At 51.7% G+C, this 20,207-nt stretch overlaps 10 protein-coding genes; 6 read left to right on the top strand and 4 right to left on the bottom strand.

Annotated features, from left to right (window-relative positions):
- Window positions 1-26: 26 nt before the first annotated feature.
- Window positions 27-1,411, top strand: RCC_02099 (uncharacterized protein; the record flags this gene model as incomplete). XM_023767382.1 has 3 exons in its annotated part: window positions 27-237; window positions 289-597; window positions 654-1,411. The coding sequence occupies 3 exons, from the start codon at window positions 27-29 to the stop codon at window positions 1,409-1,411; spliced, it is 1,278 nt and encodes a 425-aa protein (XP_023623150.1).
- Window positions 1,412-3,328: 1,917 nt separating this feature from the next.
- Window positions 3,329-3,643, top strand: RCC_02100 (uncharacterized protein; the record flags this gene model as incomplete). Its single annotated transcript, XM_023767383.1, has 1 exon — window positions 3,329-3,643. The coding sequence occupies one exon, from the start codon at window positions 3,329-3,331 to the stop codon at window positions 3,641-3,643; it is 315 nt and encodes a 104-aa protein (XP_023623151.1).
- A 440-nt stretch (window positions 3,644-4,083) lies between these two features.
- On the bottom strand, window positions 4,084-4,627 carry RCC_02101 (uncharacterized protein; the record flags this gene model as incomplete). XM_023767384.1 has 2 exons in its annotated part: window positions 4,084-4,416; window positions 4,511-4,627. The coding sequence occupies 2 exons, from the start codon at window positions 4,625-4,627 to the stop codon at window positions 4,084-4,086; spliced, it is 450 nt and encodes a 149-aa protein (XP_023623152.1).
- A 1,068-nt stretch (window positions 4,628-5,695) lies between these two features.
- Window positions 5,696-6,890, top strand: RCC_02102 (related to Probable cutinase 3; the record flags this gene model as incomplete). XM_023767385.1 has 9 exons in its annotated part: window positions 5,696-5,898; window positions 5,960-5,994; window positions 6,054-6,060; window positions 6,125-6,200; window positions 6,310-6,365; window positions 6,423-6,483; window positions 6,571-6,673; window positions 6,728-6,770; window positions 6,821-6,890. The coding sequence occupies 9 exons, from the start codon at window positions 5,696-5,698 to the stop codon at window positions 6,888-6,890; spliced, it is 654 nt and encodes a 217-aa protein (XP_023623153.1).
- Window positions 6,891-7,584: 694 nt separating this feature from the next.
- Window positions 7,585-8,751, bottom strand: RCC_02103 (related to dihydroflavonol-4-reductase; the record flags this gene model as incomplete). XM_023767386.1 has 2 exons in its annotated part: window positions 7,585-7,651; window positions 7,769-8,751. 2 exons carry the CDS (start codon window positions 8,749-8,751, stop codon window positions 7,585-7,587), a joined length of 1,050 nt encoding a protein of 349 aa, XP_023623154.1.
- Window positions 8,752-10,033: 1,282 nt separating this feature from the next.
- Window positions 10,034-11,455, top strand: RCC_02104 (uncharacterized protein; the record flags this gene model as incomplete). The annotated part of the gene is made up of 1 exon (XM_023767387.1): window positions 10,034-11,455. One exon carries the CDS (start codon window positions 10,034-10,036, stop codon window positions 11,453-11,455), a length of 1,422 nt encoding a protein of 473 aa, XP_023623155.1.
- Window positions 11,456-12,635: 1,180 nt separating this feature from the next.
- RCC_02105 (related to MFS transporter) lies at window positions 12,636-14,702 on the top strand (the record flags this gene model as incomplete). XM_023767388.1 has 5 exons in its annotated part: window positions 12,636-12,729; window positions 12,790-12,844; window positions 13,020-13,121; window positions 13,190-13,398; window positions 13,450-14,702. 5 exons carry the CDS (start codon window positions 12,636-12,638, stop codon window positions 14,700-14,702), a joined length of 1,713 nt encoding a protein of 570 aa, XP_023623156.1.
- Window positions 14,703-14,988: 286 nt separating this feature from the next.
- On the top strand, window positions 14,989-16,162 carry RCC_02106 (probable histone-arginine methyltransferase CARM1; the record flags this gene model as incomplete). XM_023767389.1 has 3 exons in its annotated part: window positions 14,989-15,074; window positions 15,150-15,631; window positions 15,684-16,162. 3 exons carry the CDS (start codon window positions 14,989-14,991, stop codon window positions 16,160-16,162), a joined length of 1,047 nt encoding a protein of 348 aa, XP_023623157.1.
- A 471-nt stretch (window positions 16,163-16,633) lies between these two features.
- Window positions 16,634-17,862, bottom strand: RCC_02107 (uncharacterized protein; the record flags this gene model as incomplete). XM_023767390.1 has 4 exons in its annotated part: window positions 16,634-17,073; window positions 17,127-17,379; window positions 17,429-17,593; window positions 17,665-17,862. The coding sequence occupies 4 exons, from the start codon at window positions 17,860-17,862 to the stop codon at window positions 16,634-16,636; spliced, it is 1,056 nt and encodes a 351-aa protein (XP_023623158.1).
- An 833-nt stretch (window positions 17,863-18,695) lies between these two features.
- On the bottom strand, window positions 18,696-19,466 carry RCC_02108 (uncharacterized protein; the record flags this gene model as incomplete). The annotated part of the gene is made up of 1 exon (XM_023767391.1): window positions 18,696-19,466. One exon carries the CDS (start codon window positions 19,464-19,466, stop codon window positions 18,696-18,698), a length of 771 nt encoding a protein of 256 aa, XP_023623159.1.
- Between the last annotated feature and the right edge of the window lie 741 nt (window positions 19,467-20,207).

Here is a 20,207-nt window from a genome sequence, read left to right on the forward strand (position 1 = left end):
ACCACGATAACTTCATTTCTGCCAGAATGACCGACTCTGCGAAGCAAGATTTGGCGTCTGCTTTTCGCCAACACCTACCTGATCTTACCACACCAAGATTTACCACATCGTCGAGGCAAAGTCCCTACGAGTACGTCGAGGCCTTCCAGAACAGCCACATCCCTCCGTGGCTGTACAACTTGACCGAAGCATGGAAAGCACTCCTGGATGAGCCTTACAAGGGCATCTCCACCGACGGTAGGATGCAGCCCTAGTCTAGTACAATGTTCAGCGACTGAGTCGAATCAGGAAGTATCAGAGATAACCTCTTCTTCAACGAAGACCTTGGGGTTCCCACTGCGGAGATTCGGGACGCAGCCATGACAGTCCTCAACAAGCTCACGCCAGAACAAAAGTCCAAAGTCCAGTATGCTGTCAATGCCCGCGAATGGAGATGCTGGTCCAATCCAGAGTTTCTGCTTCGACCCTTTGGACTTCGCTTGGAGGAATTGTCACCGGATCTCGTAGAGTCAATCTTGGGCGTTCTCCAAGCAACATTCTCTCCTGAAGGGTACGAAAAAGCAATCGCTGCCATGCGAGTGAACCATTTCCTTGGAGGTTTGTCAAGATGAGACGAAAGCGATACAACTCTTTCAGCTACTGATCTGGACCAGAGGTCTGCGGCGTCCCGCGCATCATGAATCAGTTTTCATACAACTTCCTCCTGTTTGGAGAGCCTTCCGTGGACAAAGCTTGGGGTTGGTCTCTATATGGCCACCATCTGTGTCTCAGCGTCTTCTTGCAAGGCTCTCAGATTGTCATCTCCCCCACCTTTACCGGTGCGGAGCCGAATCTCATCGATGCTGGTGAATGGGCCGGCACAGCCATACTGCACCGCGAGGGGAATCTCGGTTTGAAGCTGATGCAAAGTTTGCCTGCACAATCTCAGCGGTCGGCGCAGATCTATAAGTTCATGCGGGATCCAGATATGTTGCAAACTGGAGACCTGAAGATCGRCCGCTGGAACCAGGACGACCAGCGGCATTTATGTGGCGCATTTCGTGACAATCGCATAGTACCGTACGAAGGCATCAAGGTATCTTCAATGACGCCGGACCAACAACAGCTCATCCTCGATGTTGCAGAGGAGTTCCTGTTGTACCATCCCCACCAGACAAGGCAGAGACGTAAAGAGCAGATCAAAGAGCACTTTGCCGAGACTTATTTCAGCTGGATCGGCGGCTATGGCGACAACGACCCATTCTACTATAGGGTGCAGAGTCCCGTCATCATTTTCGAGTTCGATCATCACTCCGGGGTCTTTCTTACAAACACTGAACCAGCGAAATTTCACACTCATACCATTGTGAGAACACCCAATGCAGGCGATTACGGACAGGCTCTGCGGGCGCCGCAAGACCGTGTGCCTTAGTGGAATTGTGAAGCAAAGAGCGGATTAGTTTCACGCTGACCAAGACCACAACCCTTCGCCACCAAAATACAATATGAGGGTTTCACATGTCTTCGCCATCCGGAAAAGTCAGAAGAGATGAAACTCCAGCGATGAAACCATCTGTGGAATGCGCGGAAACTGTCTGCCAAGCATGCACCGCGACAGCATGCACCTCATGTGATTGTCACAGACCCTGTTAACGGCCGTTTTAAAGATCACATGCTCGGTCGGACGCAACGCTTTATGCAGTCTGGAAGGACACGCATTCCCAAATAGTACGAAGCTTTTCAATCTGCGGATATCTCGGATGTAGCGAATGGTCGCTATATCAGTGACAATCACACCGCTCTTCAGGCCACACACCATGATCAAAGCATGACGAGTCGGCCAAGACTTCTGCTGACATTCTGTTCCTCTATTTACGACTCACTAGCATCAAGGCGACTGCTTGCGGGCGTTTTTCAATGCGCCAATGCCCAGTCAGAAGTTGACGGCTAATGGCCGGAACAGCTGCTATACAGCGTCTTCAGCGAAGGACGTCGAGCTTTGTGTTGCTCCATTCGGTGTCATCTTTGGGAAGCATCACGCGTCCGTCGAAGTCGATCGTGTGCCGGCAGGTGTACGCGCGCCACATCAATCTCAAAATCGCTAGCGGTGCGTCTAGAAGCATGCTACCCCAGATCTTAATACAGCACCAGTTATGCCGAGTTCTTACTATCGATAAGTCCGGCCTGTTGGGCCAACGAAACGACGCCGCCAAGCAGTGACTGATACCCGATTGTCCGTGGGAAAAGTCACATGGGAAACTGAGTGCAAAAGCACAATTGTTGATGCAGCTCAAACGGCCGATTCGCAAACTTCCCGAGCCAAGCGCGGGTTCTGGAGCAGCGCCTCTGATCATGTTGCCCTTGCGGTCAGACGACAGTTGAGAGCTCAAAATGCCTATCCGAGCGGTGTCCAGCGAAGCAACTCCGGCTCCATGTTGTGCAGCTATACAATCATACCCGGTCCTTGCCATTCGAATGCAGCCTTCTGTGGGGAACCAGCGCGACTACAGTATGTGGTACATCTGCCATGCGGTTACCGCGGACTCCGGCCGCCACCTGAATGGGGGTTTGTCGATCTTAAGGGACCGGCATGAAGCTCCGCATAGGAGCAAATTGTGCATGTTTTACCGCTACAACTATAGAACGACAACGCCGGCATTTGATGTTGATAACGTGTCGTCCAGTCAGCCGAGTCACTGCAACCCGGTGCCAACGGTGGGAGTGCTCAAGAAACGTTCCACATCTTAGATTCATAACGACAACCGACTGCTGCTCTACTCACGCGGCTAATTTGCTGATCGTCAGGGCAGCTCCTTTTATGGCAAGCGCGTCCACGAGTCGTCCAACGCAGCGAGATCCGGTTCCTGGATCTCGCCTATATGACGTTCAAATATAGGTCAGGTCTACCTAGCATAACCATACGCCACGCCCCCTCTGGCCCGCTGACCGCCCTCTCCCATACCGCCTGTTTGCGGTTGTCGCGTCGAGCTGCGCGAATCAGCGGGAATCTCGCATCGGAGATCTCTCTTTAAGTTGCATTGGTGAGACGCCTGGAAAAGGAACACGGCGACTCAGATTCCTTTCAAACTGTGAACGCTTTCGGTAACGTTGGATACATAAGGAAATCGTACCGCCTTTCTACACACCGTCTCATCATCCCACGCAGCACTCTGCAAGTCACTCGTTTAAAATTCTCTGCACTGCACTTGCGATACTCTGTTGWTCAGCAGCAAGTGCCCACCGTTCAAATCAACCGGGAGTTGTCTACCACCAAACTTCACCCTCCATCCATCGCCGACTTGTTCATCGCCAGAGCAAAGTACCACCACTCCGCCCGGAAAAGATCACCATGTTCGAATACAGCCGTTCATACAACGCCGACGAGGCCAGCAATTCTGGATCTTGCAGCGACCTCGAATCGCCATGCGAATGTTCCGCAGCCAACTCACCTTTCGCCGAGTCCACACCCGTCAAAGTCACCACTGTCGACATTGGTGGACAGGCATATAGACTGCCGACACACTTGAGCAAGCGTTTCTACCTCGACCTCACATACATGACGGATGAGGAACTCATCTCGAAATACACCCTGGTCAAATACACCAAGCACGAGCGTTCCACTTCCTTCTGGACCCCTGCCAGTGCGGGAGATCTCAAGCGCTGAAATCTCCTCTCTGACCCCATCATGACTGCGAGATGAAGAAGTCTGGATTGGGACAGCCTGGTGCTGTCCGCTGGTTAGGCGGCTGAGCCCCGTCCTGCAATTGTTTGAATCCTTGCTCGACGAGTCTGGCTGGAACCTGTGCTTTGTTCGAGACTTCTGTGTAATGTAATCAATCAGTGGCTTGGTGTTGTGGGCGATTGCTGAAATGTGTTTCGGCCAATAAAAGCCTTTGAGACCAGTTTGGCAGGGCGTTGTAACGCCAGAAAGCATAACTCTGGGGAAGGCAGCGGGCTTAGAGCCGTTATGGTGGGATGGAGGGACAAGATTGAGCTCTTGTGTAGGATTAACAGAGCCTCGAAGATCAAAATTCTAGCCGCCAGTTGTCTACAGTGCCTTCACCATGGTCGAGTATTCAGAAGAGTCGTGTCTGTCCGCCGGCCTCAGAATCCATAACCCTGCTTCACATTGCTGCCTTGAACCGAGTGAGAGGTCACAAGCACCCACTTTTTATCCGTCCTTCTCTTCCACGTATGTTCCACCACCCAATCCGTGATTGGGACTCCCTGCATCCATCGCATATTGAAGTACACAAGAGTAGTACCTTTCCTCTCATCAACCAAAGCACTCATATTCTCCACTTCAAAGTAACAATCCGGACCACTCATAGCCGGATTTCCGTACATGTGTCGCCATGCCATGGTCATCTGCTTCCACGTCGCAGGCTCCATCCCTTCCACCTTGCATCGGTAGTCCTCAGCAACGCAAGCCGCGACCTGGGAAAGCGCAAGACACATGTTTCAGCACAGGATCGGGTCTCTTGCGTGGACACACCAGTGACCACACTACTCCGCGGGCGGGCGCTCATACCTCTAATCCGTTGGGACTCGTGAAGTCGAAGTCCTTTTCATTTAAACAAGTCACGGAGTGTAGCGCCAGTCGACAGAGGACGGTGGAAACATCGCTGTTTCGTGGGATGCTTGCCATCACATGTGACGCATGGCCGGTATCATGCCCGTCTTTCCATGAAGGCAGCAAGGGGACTGTCGTCGGGTGCCTGTGTCTGGGTGGGCGAGGGAGAGCCCTCTCCGCGACGACGAGGCCAAGGGCCGCGGAGGGAAGATGGTGGAAACCTTGATTAGCTAGCAGGTACTCACTCCTACCATACTGGACGCGACGGATAATAGTTCTGCCGACAGCTCTGCCGTGTGCATCCAAGGATCTGGCYTGAAAACCGGATCTTTCCGCGTCCTCTAATCTCGCACCAACTCCACACAACTCCCAGGTTCTTGATCCATCCTCAACTTCATTCTCCACAGGAGCGGCACACCAGACAATGTCAAGGTAGCATGACTGTTCCTTGGCATCTTCATCCGGAATTTCAGCTCGAGGAGCCTCGACGGAGCTCCAGATTCACAATTACCGCCTTCACGATGGTCTACAGCATCGATCTGCGATTYAGCCCACAAATAGATGGATGAAACTGACGGAATTCTTCGACGCACCGCTCATCTCCTTTCACCTACGTCAAATCACTCAAGAGACGAGCCGCTCGCAGATTGCACACAGCCATTTCGGACTTTGCACATGTTTCATTTTGACAACTATCAGATCAGCTGTCCCGGATGCGGCGATGTGAGCCGCGACTTTTATAAATCATCTCCACAAGCACCAATGACCCGGTGAATGACCACTCTAAAGACTAGGTCCCTAGCACTCCGGAAGTGCAAGCTGTGAATGCAGTAACCGAAAGTAGCTTGGGTGATCACTCTGGCATACTACTGCGTCGTCTGGAAAGCATCTCCACGGCTGTGAGCTGCCACGCGTGGATGCACGCCTCTTTGTTGCCCACGCGTGCGCACTCTCAACATGCGAAGCGCAATTGCCCGCTTGAGATGGTGTCAGCTCTTATGCAAGCCACAGCATGCGAGTGGGATGCTTCATGCGTCCTTATAAGTACACACAATGTTCATGGAGAGAAGATGGCAAAGCACTAAACTCATCTCTTTTTGCATTCCCTCAGCTACACACTCACTTCTACACTCATTCGAAAAGATGCATTTCTCCAGCCTTTTGACTATGGGCTTCGGCTTCTACGCCATGGCCTCACCAGTCGAGAAGCGTGCCGGTATTCGAGAGAACGACTTGATTGACGGTGATTGTCGCGACGTCACCTTCCTGATGGCTCGAGGCTCGGGCGAGGGTGGCAATATGGGCCTGACTGTGGGACCGCCCACTTGTGAAGGGTTGAAGGAGACGTACGCAGACTGAACTTCCTCTCGATCATGCTCAGTCGGTGGCTAATCCTACCGCTCGCAGTCTCGGAGACGACAAGGTCGCATGCCAGGGAATCGGTAAGACATGTGGTCAGATGCTGTGTGATTTTGCTGATGGGCTGATCCTCGACGTATAGGCAACGGGTTCGTCATTCCATAACGCATCAGAGCGTAAGATTCTCCAACTAACCATCTTGATGCGCTTTAGTTATACGGCTTCTGTCGTTGACAATATCTCGACTATTGGCACATCGCGAGCTGGACTTGCGGAGGGCACTAAGATGGTAAGAATCTAAGAACGAGGAGCATGCCTTCGTTTGGCGAACACATGCCAAGTCTATTCACTCTCCGCGGTATCTGGGACATTACTGATTGCCTTTTGCTTCTTCCTAGGTTCAACTTGCCAGCACTCAATGCCCCGATACTCAGATCGTTGTTGCCGGTTACAGGTAAGGCTACTAAAGTCCGTACACATACTCCCTTAACTGACCCCATTTCCCCTCCAGTCAAGGTGCAGCTCTCATAGCCGGTGTTCTCAGCTCTCTTGATAGCACCCTCCAAGCTAAGGTAAGCCATTGAAGATACGGGTACCTTTTAGCCAGGCCTTACCCGTCTCGCAAGCAATTACTAACTCGAACGTCTCGCACAATATAGGTCAAAGGGGCCGTCTTGTATGGCTACACAAAGAACCAGCAGAACGACGGGACCATTCCAGATTACCCTCCAGCTCAGACAAAGGTCTTTTGCGCACGAACCGGTATGAAACAATCATGGATCTCATCGTTCTAGTTCTCTTACTGACTCACCCAAGACGGAGTGTGTTTCGGAGCATTGCTTGTGACTGCCGGTCATCTGTAAGTTGCACAACCCCTCAACCCTATGAGTGGTGGCTAACTCAATGTAGGGGTTACACCCGAGACGTCGATGAGGCTGTTGAGTTCTTGGCTGGCACCCTTCAGACCACTGCGGCATAAGAGAATCATCTCATTGGAAAGGGATTGTTCTCTCCGTTTCAAAGGAGATGGGCGAGTATGTTTCTGGCGTTTGGTGAACTTTGAGAAGGTGGATAGGTTGCATGAAAGAGAATGTATGCTACGAACAGACGCTCAATGGTCACTTGCACACAGAATAAGGTCGTTTGAGCAACATTACTTTCTTTCGGCTTGATTAAAAATTGGTGTTGAAAGAAATTTCATAGGGTTAGGGTTTGGGTAGTAGCTACTACCGACAATATCGACACCCTTTCACGGACATGGGGATGTCAAGCTCGCATGACACATCACATATTTTCCTCGTCAAGGTGGTTGCTGGTTAACGAGAGGCAGCCAGAGCGCGCTTTTCACATCAAAATAGCATGGATGACTTCTGGCAAAGATATCCCGAACAACGATCCAAAACTCGTGGAAAACCAAGATCAAACCAAGCTCTCGCCTGTGTCGTTGCTCAGGAGATTCAAAGGCGTTCACAGGCATTCAAAGTCATTCTTATACTCAATTGAAGTCCTCGTATCGAAGAATCACCCCTTCATCTCCTCCCCTTTCCGAGACAACGAGACATAACAAGAGAACTATTAGGAACTAACGCAAATCGCATAGCTCTTTGGACGACTCCGAATCKTCGTACTGACCCGTTCTCTCCTTGCATCAATGGAGCTCATCACCATTCCACTCAAATCTGTCCCTCCATGTTCTCCTTGACACTCTGCTTGAGTGGCTTGTATCCATCTTGGCCGTACCTATAAAGCGAAAAGCGAAAGGGTCAGCGATGTTTGAGAAGTTTGAACAAAGGCCTAGCGTAGCTCGCGAGACAACTCCGTGCTACACCTCATGCCTGTGGTCGTTCATTATCTTACCACTCTTTTAGCAGCTTGGCACCAAGTTCATTGGGAACCTTGCTCAAATCGCGAGGCTCATTTTCCGGCGCCTTCGGAATGGATGTGGAGTTTGGGTAAAGCTCCTTGAGGATCTCGATAATGTCCGTCCAGTTGAACGGCACATTGAATGCGAAAATGCGCTCGTTCTTGATGGACGGGTCGAGAGCACCGGCAATAACATGAAGACGTGCATCATCGATGACATCGATCATATACTGTGGAACGGCCCACGACTCTTTTCCTTTGAATAGTGATGGAATTCCGCTGCCAGTAGCACCTGCACTGCCGCCAGGAAGGATTTTGCCCATATTGTAGTTTGGTAGCACGGTGTTGACGACGAACTTCGGTTTCTCTTCCTTGACAAACTTCCAGAGCGCTTTCTCACCCTCGGTCTTTGATGCAGCATACACTGCGAAGGCACGGTCCGCCTCATATGGCGGCGGAGCCCAGGCCAAGTCGAGTGCTTCCTGGTTCCAGTCGTCCTTTCCCACGGTGATTTCCTTCCCTGGATGAGGCAAGAGAGCAGCCGTGGAGGAGGAAGTCAGCACAAAGCGCTTGACAGATGGGCTCTTGGCAGCAGATCTCAGGATACTGAGCACGCCAGCGACAGTCGGCTTGACAACTTTGTTTGGATCTGGATCGAAGGTCGTATCACTTGCCACGTGAATGACCGAGTCAACACCCTGAACCGCCTCGTCAAACGCGCCCTCGTGCTGGAAGTCTTCAACTATGGTAGTGGAGTAATTTGGGTTGTTGTTGAAGATCTTTTTGGTGTTCTCGGCCTTGTCGTTTGATCGAGCAGTGCCTACAACCTTGTAGCCGGCATTGAGTGCTTCTTGAACAACATGGCTGCCGATGAAACCGGAAGCGCCTGTGACTAGAATGGTAGAGCCTTTAGGCAGGGCGAGTTCTCCATCAGATTTGCCAGTCACCTTGGCGGCAATGTTCTTGATAGTGTTCATGGTGTGTGATCCAACTTCAATTGGTCAACTTGTGGAGGCCTGTGTGGATGAAAAGCACAGATGAGGAATGATAGTGTTATATTGGAAGTGGTTGTGAGCTCTCGCCTCGTTCTTGCACTTCTGTGCTCCATGTCGCTGAAGATGATGACGTAAAAGCGGGTCCGCGTGAAGTGGGTTCTCTAGGCCATTTCATTTCATTGGAGATTCTTTACCTGCGAGGTCATCTCCTCGCAGAATCAATGACTCCAGTTCATACAGCATGGAACCACAAGTGGATACATCCCCTCAACACTGGCTCTCTCATCTCTCCGCTCGAGGTCGCTTTGATGGGCACAAGAGAACCGCTCCGGCCAAAAGCACTTGGAATGGTTGCCAACTATCTCCGCGAGTCATAACAGGCATGCCAGCGTGGTAAAATGCTGTAATCTCTCGAGCAGCTTTGATCAAAGGAGTCGCGGATTAAATGCATGCCACATGCCGAAGAATGCGTTTCGTTGGGATTCCGGACCGTACAACCAACCTTGAAGCTGAAAGCTGACTTATGGGATCACGAACCTCCTCAACGGCCTGCTTCCGGATGCTGCTATTGCACGAACATGAAGCGCTGTGGGACTCGGACGTTGTGGCAGCTCAAGGTCTTCGAAATTGGCTCGGCGTTGTGCGATGAACGCCAGGACCAGGACCGGACCGGCTCCCGAGAATGCTGGCATCTCTCATCATGTTCGAGGTCTACACGTTGAAAACACGCGTATCCTGTTGATAAAAGGTCGCAGGACGACGTATCATGTTGATCACGTTCTCCCGCTTTTACCTTGAGCTTTTGCAAGCCAGAAGACGACTGACTGTCAGGAGGCTCGCCACGGTCTTCGTTGGTTCGACACTATCCCCTCATACTGGGAATCGCCAATCCGAATCACTCATGCAAATTGGAGTGTCAAACAAAATGACGTACCGAGACTGAGGAAGGGGCAATGACCACTCATCCGGCGTCGATATCGTCCTCTCATCATCTCAAAGGTCAAATCAACTTGATGCTTTGTGTCTTATCAATGGACGCACAACAATCGCCTTTGTTACGTCTTCGCCCACTCCTTTTCTTGTTCGACGGCAACAAAGCTCTCAAGGTTGGTTAATATATCGGGTTCACCCTTTCCAAATTTCTCGAGTACATACGTTTTCCTACATCTCAACCAAAACTTTGTTGATCTGGTATCAACCTTGCATCTCAACAAACAAGCTAAGCACATTCTTAATTCGCCTTATACCCGATAACACCCTCAGTATGGAGCATCTCCAAATGCGCGCCAATGCGGCAGAGCGAGCCGCGCATAAAGCAAAAGATGCTTTGGAGGAAGCGCGCGACATAAGTTCACATCTTTCAGCCAAACTAGAAGACTACGAAGAGAGACTCGCAGGAATGCGTCGAGGTCGGGAGTACGATGCGCTGCGTCGCAAGTATGACACCTTGCAAGATCGCCTGATCGCCAGCCGAACAGATGTCCGCCGCGCACTGGATGCGGCTGCCAAGCTGTCACAGAAACACCTCGATCTACTTGATCGTATTTGCGAAGCYGAGGATGCACAGAAGCCCAATGGAAGCCGAGCTCCTTACGAAGACGAAGAGCCTGTAAGACGCCACCCGAGATCAAGACATACCTATACCACGCGAACCACTTACCACTATGGACCTGTACATGGAGAGCAACGAGAATCTAGCCCGGAGTCTAGTGATAGCCCCACATACGAGTACGAGCACGCCAGGCACCGGCACCGGCACAGGCACAGGCACGAACAACGCAGTCGCTTCGATGACTACGAGGAGGACTACATTACCGAAGAACATGTTCCCCACCGGCATCGTGGACGTTCGGAGTCTTCTGGCCGCTATTCTGAGGAAGCCTTCATGCCTAGCAGCCGCGGCTATCATCCAGGGTATAGTCCTCCTACTCCTGATCGCAGCCAACACTACTATCACCCTGGGTTTGCACCTTTTGAACGTGATGAGCATTATTTCTTTACTACAGAAGAGCACATCCCTCGATCCGAACACCATCGTGATCACGAACCACACGGGGATCACCGTCAACATCCTCCTAGAGGTCACCATACGCATTCCGAGTCCCGTCAATATGGTCATCATGCGCCTGATCCCCAATTCACTACCGAAGATCACACTCCTCGAAGATCACATCGCGAGTACAACGAATGGCCTGAGAAAAGCCATCGAGAGTCCGCCGGGGACGATAGGTCAGGCCACCGTTCCAGCCGCTCAACCCCTCGCCCTGAGAACGGCCGCAGAGAAGAGTACTCTGAGAGTCGTTCTGGACGCTCTGCCCCTCCTCAGTYCCGAAACAGGGCTCCCCAAACTCCCAAGCTTCCCTCTCAGCAAACTGTGGACAGCTGGTGGAAGTATGCTAACCAATGTTTTAAAGACTACTCGAAAATCAAACAGTTCCCGATACCTCCGGCCTTGAGCTGTGGCAGTCTCGACTGCGATGCCGCAAGCTCAACCCGACCTTTCGCCGCGTGTGAACACACCATTCGGACCAGCTTTGGCATGGTGCCGAATCTCAACGTCAAACGTGAGCGCCTGAGGTGGCATCCTGATAAGTTCACTGCGTGTCCTGCGAATCTCCGTGATAATTTCCAGAAAATGGCTTCTGAGATTTTCATTGTTCTTGACAACATGCATAAGGAAGTATAGTAAGTTGACTTGTTTCTCCTTTGTACAATTTATCACATTTCTGTAAAGGCAAGGCCAAGAGGAAGGCGGATGTTTAGCCAAGTCGTATAAAATTAATGCCTTTCACATTTGCGTAGTCTCTACAATAACATTCGCAAACTCACTTTGCGTTTTTTTCTACTCCAATCGTTCAAGATGGTCTCACAGATTGTCGTCCATTTTGGGAATCCAACAAGCAACAGTCGTGGCTCTTAGATACTATGCTTGCATCCACACGTTGGCTCTGTCTCGAATCAAGCTTTTTGCATCATCTGTATGATGCGTTCTTCCCACGAGTCGTGGTCAAGATGGTTGCGAGACTGGGATGCTGTTCGCCTTTAGATTGCCCGTGCTTCGCTCTCCGAGATGATGGGCAGGGTCCACACTACGTAGGAGTAGGTTCAGATTGATCTGCCAAATTGAAGCTCAGGCTCCCGTAAAGATCGTCCCGAGTGATTTATGCCGAGCTCATCAGCTGTCGTGGGCACACGACCAAAGGCAAGGACCTGAAAGGCGGTGTCTGGAGAATTGTCGCACACCGCTGCAAGAGGGATGAGACGACCAGAGAGGTGGGTACGCACGGAGCCATATCCGCCCCCGGCGACTTTTCACAATCGATCCAATGAGACTCGCGTTAGAATCGCTAGCGTAACTAGCGGGAAACACGCGAACAACGACCACAATCTGAAGTTCGGGAACCCAAGAAAACGTCGTACCAAATCACAGTAACGCAGCGGTCAGTTTGACGACATGAGTTTTGACTTGAGTACAGAGTTCATGGTAGAAACGATGACTCTCGGGGTCTTGGCGCCGAATGCGAGGGCCCTTCTCCACATACGCTAATCTAGCTGGCCAGCGAATCTCTCTCAATCTCTCGCCGCCCGTTTCTCTTTCCTTCATGCTCATTATCGGCAAGCGCGTTACTCGTCTCTTGCAGAACCCTCACACATTTTCTGCTAGCACCTTCCGCGCAAGCGTTGGAAACAACTAGATCAGGCACGAACGTCGAGCAAGCTCCATTTTGGGAGGGCTCCCGCCGCAAACACCCGAAGAACCACGACTCTTTCCCCACAAGAATCTCGAAGCCGCCTTTTTGCGTACACTTGTGGAGGAACAGAAGTATTGCTTTGGGCAGCCGTAAGATCGGAGCTCTTCGTGCAGGATGTTTTTTGACAAAAACAAGAACGAACGTCAACGACCTCCTCCCTCCCCTCGAGACCCGAATAAATTTCCGGCGACTCAACTGTTCTTGCTCGGTCAGTCAAACCACTGAAGCTCAGCTCGAATCCACATCACTAACCTCAATGATCCCACAGCTCTCGTCCGCGTTGCTGAGCCGATCGCTCTCACATCCATCTTTCCATACGCGTGGTGAGTCTGATACAGCGTCTCTTTGCACCCGAAGTCATTCTCGATGCCCAAAGATCCACTTTCGCCGCCATCGCATCAGTGCTACGATGCTCCAAAGATCTTTTGTGGTCTGAGCATCCTCGGTTGCAAAGAGAAGCCGTAGGTGCAACTTTCGTTAACCAGGGTTGATTTACAGGCGACTCGTGCTTCATTTTCACATCGGTGCAAAAGAGAATGCATCATTCTATGCAGGACTGCTCATCTCCGCCTTCGCATTGGCGGAGAGCATCACAGGAATGTAAGTGACTTACGACTTGGTTTCATCTGCTTTTCCTAGTTCAAGTGCTGAACAACGTGCAACATCAGGTTTTGGGGAGGCTTGAGTGATCGTATAGGCAGGAAGCCTGTCCTGTTGATGGGTTGTCTAGGTACCATTGCCTCGCTTTTGGTCGTTGGTTTCTCGCCGAACTTCTGGGTTGCGCTATTCGGAAGATTCCTAGGTGGTGCGCTGAACGGGAACATCGGAGTCATTCAAACAATGGTGGGAGAGCTGGTTGTGAACCCCAAGCATGAGCGTGAGTGCATATCGTGGGTAGCCCCCTCATCATAAACTAATGTCCTTGCAGCAAAAGCGTATGCGGTCATGCCTTTTATCTGGTCTGTCGGGACGATACTGGGCCCCTCAATCGGAGGATACTTTGCATCTCCCACCGAAAGTTGGCCGGGCGCGTTTCCCTGGCACGGCATCTTTGACAAGTTCCCATACCTCCTTCCGAACCTGATCTGCGTTGGTCTGATGCTCGTGTCCGTGCTTGCAGGATACTTTTGTCTCGAAGAAACGCACCCCGATATGCAACCCTGGAGCACCGCGAAAGACCTCGCAGAGACCGAAGCAGAAACGCCCATCATGCCTGCGCAGGCTGGAACTACAACGCCAGCTGTCAATCTCTCCCAGGAAAGTTATGGTACCTTCAACGCAGTCAGCGAGGAAGAAGCGATTGAGGAGTGGGATCTCAATCCTGACGGAACGAGTCGAACACCTAGCGTACACAGCGCCAACGACAACAAGGTCTTCACAAAGCAGATCATCATGCTTACAATCGCTTTGGGAATCTTTACTTACCACAGCATGACATACGACCACCTTCTACCGATCTTCTTCCAAGATGACCGAGCATCGCTCAGTGGCGATATAATGCAAGCGGTCTCGAGCGACGGCTCATTCGCTGGCGGCCTCGKACTGAGTGTCAAAGATGTTGGAGTCATCATGTCGTTCAACGGGATCATTGCGCTTTTCGTCCAAGCACTAATCTTCCCGCTCATCTGCAGCTGGCTGGGTGTATGGAAGACATTTCTGCTGTGCTCCCTCGGCCATCCTCTGGCATACTTCATCGTGCCTTATCTGGTTTTCCTGCCCGAACATTTGCTCTACCCCGGCATCTACGTCTGTCTCACGATCCGCAACATCTTCTCGATCCTGGCATACCCACTTCTCTTGATCTTGATCAAAGAGGCATCTCCTAGTTCGAGWTGTCTTGGGCGGATCAATGGTCTGGCGGCTTCCACCGGGGCGGCTTGCCGAACGATGGCGTCGCCCATTGCGGGTTTCCTGTATGGGGTTGGCATCCAAATGCAGTTCACTGCGATTGCATGGTGGGCTTCTGCTTTGGTGGCGATGATCGGCGCTGTACAAGTCTTCTGGATTCGAAGGAATAAGAAAGGAACACAACACCGAATTCAAGGCGTGGCACCTTGTCGCTTCATGCCGGATCAGGCGCATCGAGAGCACAGGCCGAGCGTTGTCCGTATCAAGGTCAACGAATCAGACAGTGGCTATTCAAGCGTGGATGAGGCAACGCCGATTTTGAGGCGGGCATGAATAGGACGACTCGTGAAATGCATTTTAGCGACTGTACAAATTGACAAATTGACGATATCAATAATAAGGTATCTTTCAGGAAACAACCTAACACTAGGTAGTGCATCTTTCAAAGGACTTCGCTTGGAGCACTGTTTTTTTTAAGGTTCGTCTGATCGACAGGGTCCAGTAGCGGAGGACCCGACGAAAAGTTCAAATGCTCTTGCCCGCCCACACCACCTCTTCAAGCTCGACACTTTCCACACAACCGTCGACTCCTCTCACACCTCTCACACCGCTCGCAATCATGGCGAACACTGCACCAACCAAAACTGAGGGTGGCGGCGACCCAATGGCTGGCCTTGTGCACAGCGAGGCACACTACTTCAACAGGTACACATTGATGGGATTGATACTGCACGAGTGATGGCGGGCGAACTGGCACTGACTGCCAATTCAACGATGCAGTTACAACCACCACGGCATTCACGAGGAGATGCTGAAAGACGAAGTGCGCACCWAGTCCTACCGCGATTCCATCTACAACAACCGCCATCTCTTCAAGGACAAGGTCGTTCTCGATGTCGGCTGCGGAACCTCCATTCTCAGCATGTTCGCCGTCAAGGCCGGCGCCAAGCACGTCATCGGCGTGGACATGTCCACCATCATCTACAAGGCTCGCGAGATCGTCGAGGCCAATGGAATGTCCGACAAAATCACACTGCTGCAGGGCAAGATGGAGGAGGTGGAGCTGCCTTTCCCAGAGGTCGACATCATCATTTCCGAGTGGATGGGATACTTCTTGTTGTACGAGAGCATGCTGGACACCGTGCTGTGGGCCCGTGACAAGTACCTGCGCAAGGATGGCCAGGGCTTGATCTTCCCTGACAAGGCCACCATCTTCATGGMCGGTATTGAGGATGGCGAGTACAAGAACGACAAGATTGGATGTATGTGATCAGTCAATCTTACAACAATTGTGCATTTGCTGACAAAATCTAGTCTGGGACAACGTCTATGGATTCGACTACACTCCTCTCAAGCTCACCGCCCTCACCGAACCCCTCGTCGATACCGTCGAGMTCAAGGCCGTCGTCACCGATCCCTGCGCCGTTCTTACCCTCGACCTCTACACTTGCACAGTTGCCGATCTTGCGTTCTCCCTCCCATACAACCTCTCTGTCCGCCGGACAGACTACATTCACGCTTTGGTCGCCTGGTTCGACATTGAGTTTTCCGCCTGCCACAAGCCCGTACGCTTCAGCACCGGCCCACACACCAAGTACACCCACTGGAAGCAGACTGTCTTCTACCTCGCCGATGTCCTCACCGTCGAGGCCGGCGAGCAGGTCACAGGCCAGCTTACCTGCCGTCCCAACGACCGTAACCGGAGAGATCTGGACATTGCGATTGACTACAAGCTCAACACTGAGGAGGAGGGACGGATCGCTGATGGGCATTGCGAGTACAAGATGTGCTAAATTTAGCGATGAACAAATCTCGCACAAGCGTGGTGTTTTGGCGCAGTATCATGGGGCAATTACTGCTATGAATTGATGGGAACGATCATGGCATCGCATGGCGTGATGAATCTGCTGCATGTGTTGCGGCGGCTGTTTTGAGGTCGCAGCTTTAGCTTCGCTGACCGTTTTTTTGTACAGCATTGGCGTGCACTCAGGTATAAAGGGTGTGCGCTGGTCAGACCGAAGGCGTTATGAAATGCATGGCGAATTCAAAATTCATTCTCATATCACTCAAGTGCAGTGAGCGTCCCCATAAGGTCAGCAGTATGTTCGCGCGATAAGTGTAACCCCGAGAGTGGCGAACATAKATCTGCGGCGCTTCTGCTTTGTGGGAAGTGTAAGAGGACGCATGACTGCAGTAGAAGCTGCCAAAAGCAGGACTGGAAGGTTCAAAGGTTGTGTTGCGTTTGACATGCGGCTCGGCATGGCTCAGCCTGCGTGCTCTTTGTTCCTACAAGCATCTTCCCGTGGAGGAGTGAAGCGCCAGGCGCATTGATCGAGTAGATCGGCATTGTCGATGGTATCCTCGCGAACACACTTCAAGCAAAGCCCCTTGAAAGACTCCTCGAAAGCTTTGGCTGCAACTTGCAATTGCGTTACACCCTCGCAGTGTCTTCCGCATGGACATTGCCGGCTCGGCCCCTCAGGGTTTTGGACACAGTCCAGGATCTCCCACAAAGACAAGCTCGATTCAGTGTACCACGCAGGAGGCCATTGGGAAATCCCTTGATGGAAGAGCACGTCGGTCCGCGAAGCGACACTACCATTTGGCGAAGTATCGCGTCGGGCGTCTAGGTGTTCAACTGCCTTCGCTTCAAGGTCGGATTGCAGCAGAAGTCTCAGGCTTCCGCGGATCTCTTCGAGGGCGACTGGTAAATCAGTTTCAGCATTATCACAGAAGAACCCGTGTTGCCAGACATACGCAGTGCATTTACAGGAAGCTTGGCGCCAGGCGTAATGTCAGGCCTACTCAGAGCTGAGTATGAGCTAGGATAAACCAGCACTAACTCGGCTGTGAACATTTGGAAGCAGCTAGACTGCTCCAGCATATAAGCAGCTGTTGCAAGGGCACCAAGGTCATTGTGCCACCCGGTCCGGTCCTTCTTCCAGGTCTTGTATAGGCGCAGCAACAGTGCTTCAACTTGCAGGTCCAATGCATACTTGCAGCAATATTTCTCATCGAGAGGTCAGCCTAGAAGAGCAGACATGCGATCCACAGCTTACATCGATCACCGACGCAAGTCGGAATAGCTGAGCGGGCCAGAAGTCAACGAGGTCGTATGAAGGCCCAGGATGGAGGAGACAAAGCATTTGAATCGTGGCGTCCTCATCGTCATCCGGTAAAGGGATCATGGCAGGACTGCCTGCGCTTCGGTGTTGCTGACCCTCCTGGTATCATGGACACAGAGATTAGCTTGCCTAAAGCTGTATTTCTGTTATCGCCAATCGATCTCACGTACGTGGAATCGATCACTGAGCAGCGCAGAGAAGACCTCAGATGCAGTTGTTAAAACTGCGGAATGGACCAAGACTTGCTTTTGCTTCGCTCCTACGACAAAGACGATATCTCCATCTGGATGAATCACTTCCGTAGCAGGGGCTTCGGCGTCGGCTCCATCGCCACGATCCAACCGGGCCTTCTTTTGAACAGGTGGCATTGCTTTACTTGTCAAAAGACCGAGGTGGAGATGTTGCAGGTCAGGCGTGGTCAATAGGAGGTGACATTGGAAGAGGGGAGAAAGACAAATCCCAAAACCCACCCGTGAGCACGGGCCAGTGAACATGGATTCCCCTGCAACTGCTCCTTCTGTCCATATCACTTCGCCGTCGGCTTTCCTCTCTCCAATCCAAAGCACAGTATCCCAGGACTATGGCTTCGCTAAAGGGGTTAATCACAAGGGAAGAGATCAAGAGGGACGCACAGATCTCAGCTTCTTGATCAAGTCGAGAGGATCTTGAAAAGTCATTCTCACATGAAAGGATGCGATGTTTGGGATGAGGTCTTTGATTATCTCGTCGAGGACTTGGCGGTGACCTGCTGGCCTTTGGGAACTCACTTTTCGGGAGAATGCTCGTTTTCAAGCATCTCTCAAAGCTTTCAAGCCCTCGAGCCGTCCACATCTGGCTGGTGTAATGAATGATGAAACGGAGATGCACCAGATTGAGCTGATTTTCACGGATCACGGGAAGAGCTTTTGGTCAAGTCTGCTTTGAACGTCGACGCAAGTATTGATCAAGCGGCCTGAACCTGCTCCCGTCTGCATCCCTTCTTCAAATCCCTTTACCCGTCTTCGGCCTCCACCATTATGGCTCCGCCCTCGCTTCCTTACTGTATCTCTGTCCACTCTGAGGCTTTCTTCGCCATTACTTCACGCTTTTGCAATCGGTCTTTCTCCCTCGCAATACAGGAACCCATATCATCATGAATCACCTTTGACCCTTTGGGCCTCGCAAATCGTAGTGGAACGCATGGCGTCGAACAACGTCCGAATTACTCCTCAAAATCTTCCTGTGCATATTCCTGCGGCTCCTGGTTGTAGCGAACGTCATTCAAGTACTCCTCGTCGTAATAGCCGTTTTCGTCGTAGTCGCTTTCGTCTTCAGAAGACGATGACAGAGACGAGTGGCGACTCTGGGGCCATAGTTCGTCGGGCAATATCTCTTGCTCCCATTGCAAGGCGTTTTCGAAGCTCTTAGATGGGGCAGCACGACCATTGATCGAGAGATTTTCGGCAGGGAGATGTCTAATCTGCTGTAGAGTGCCGCTCTCAAGGTAGTCGAGCCTTGAGCGATATTCCTCTTCGATCTTTGCGATCGGAGGCTGCGAAATGAGCATGCGAGTCCAAGATGGTGTGACTGATCCATTCCCGACTGGAGCTCTGAGTTTGTCCGACAATGTCAAGCTCAGGACGTCGCCGATGACGAGAGGATTGTAGCGGGCGAAGCTGATAGATGGAGACAATTCCTCGATACGATTGTTGCAGAGATGCTTCAAGTGCACGAAGGGGTAGAGATTGTACTTGCCGCACGTTTCGGCCCAGATCTCATCGTACGTCGGGATCATGCAGAGCGACACGACTTCCTCGTGAGTGGCGGGTTCGAAGAAGAGCTTCTTCTGAAGCTTCAGAGAGTCCTTACCGATGACTTCACTCCAGAACTTGTCGACTCGCTGGGCTAGCAACAGCGTCTTCGGGTCGGTGACGTTGATGAGAATCTGTTCCAGCAACTCCGTCGTGTGGAGGACTTGGATGGCGGCCGACATCTTGAAGATGATGCGATGATATAAAGGTGATGTGATGATACGAAGGTGCGGCTCCGCTGGGCGTGCGATGTTTGCTGATGCTTTGTTAGCCTAGGCAGCCTCACTAGGGTTTCCTGCCCTGATCATCAACGAGCGAGCCACCAAAATGCGTAGGATCAATCTCAGAAGCGCTTTAGAAGGTTGTTGAATACAGTAATGAGAGACGCACTGTCGTCCGCCGCCTCGTTGTCAAAGAGGATGGGATCGGGATCATCCATATCAAGAAGGGAAACTCCTCCAGGCTTCCTGGCGGTGGCGATGGGATCGAGGACTCTGATGACACAATTCCTTACCAGTAAGAGGCTCTCAAAGAGACTGGCTGCGGAGCGATCGTGCATTCAGAGCTCACCACTCAGAGCAACGAGTTTCGTAGTACTCTCCAGCAAGAGAGGCACRCTTACGTCTGCAGTGACCAGAAGGATACTAGCAAGGTCGAGCTGTCGGAATGAGAGGTTTTATTGGAGGGACTCGCTCATCCATAGTGCTTGATTGAGGTTGCTCACGGTAGATGAAAGAAGTGAAGTCGGCTGCTGATATGGACGACTTCGTTCAGCGCAGGGCCATCTATGCGCTACTACCCTCGATGAAGGATACAGATCATCATGCCTTGATCTCAACAGGCGAGCGCGAGGGATGGGAGTAAACATGGGACAAGAAGCATGAGAGCGCAAGGACGGATTTTATAAGCTCAGTACGGAAAAC

Source organism: Ramularia collo-cygni (assembly GCF_900074925.1).
Source record: "Ramularia collo-cygni strain URUG2 genome assembly, contig: RCC_scaffold02, whole genome shotgun sequence".
Taxonomy (NCBI): Eukaryota; Fungi; Ascomycota; class Dothideomycetes; order Mycosphaerellales; family Mycosphaerellaceae; genus Ramularia; species Ramularia collo-cygni.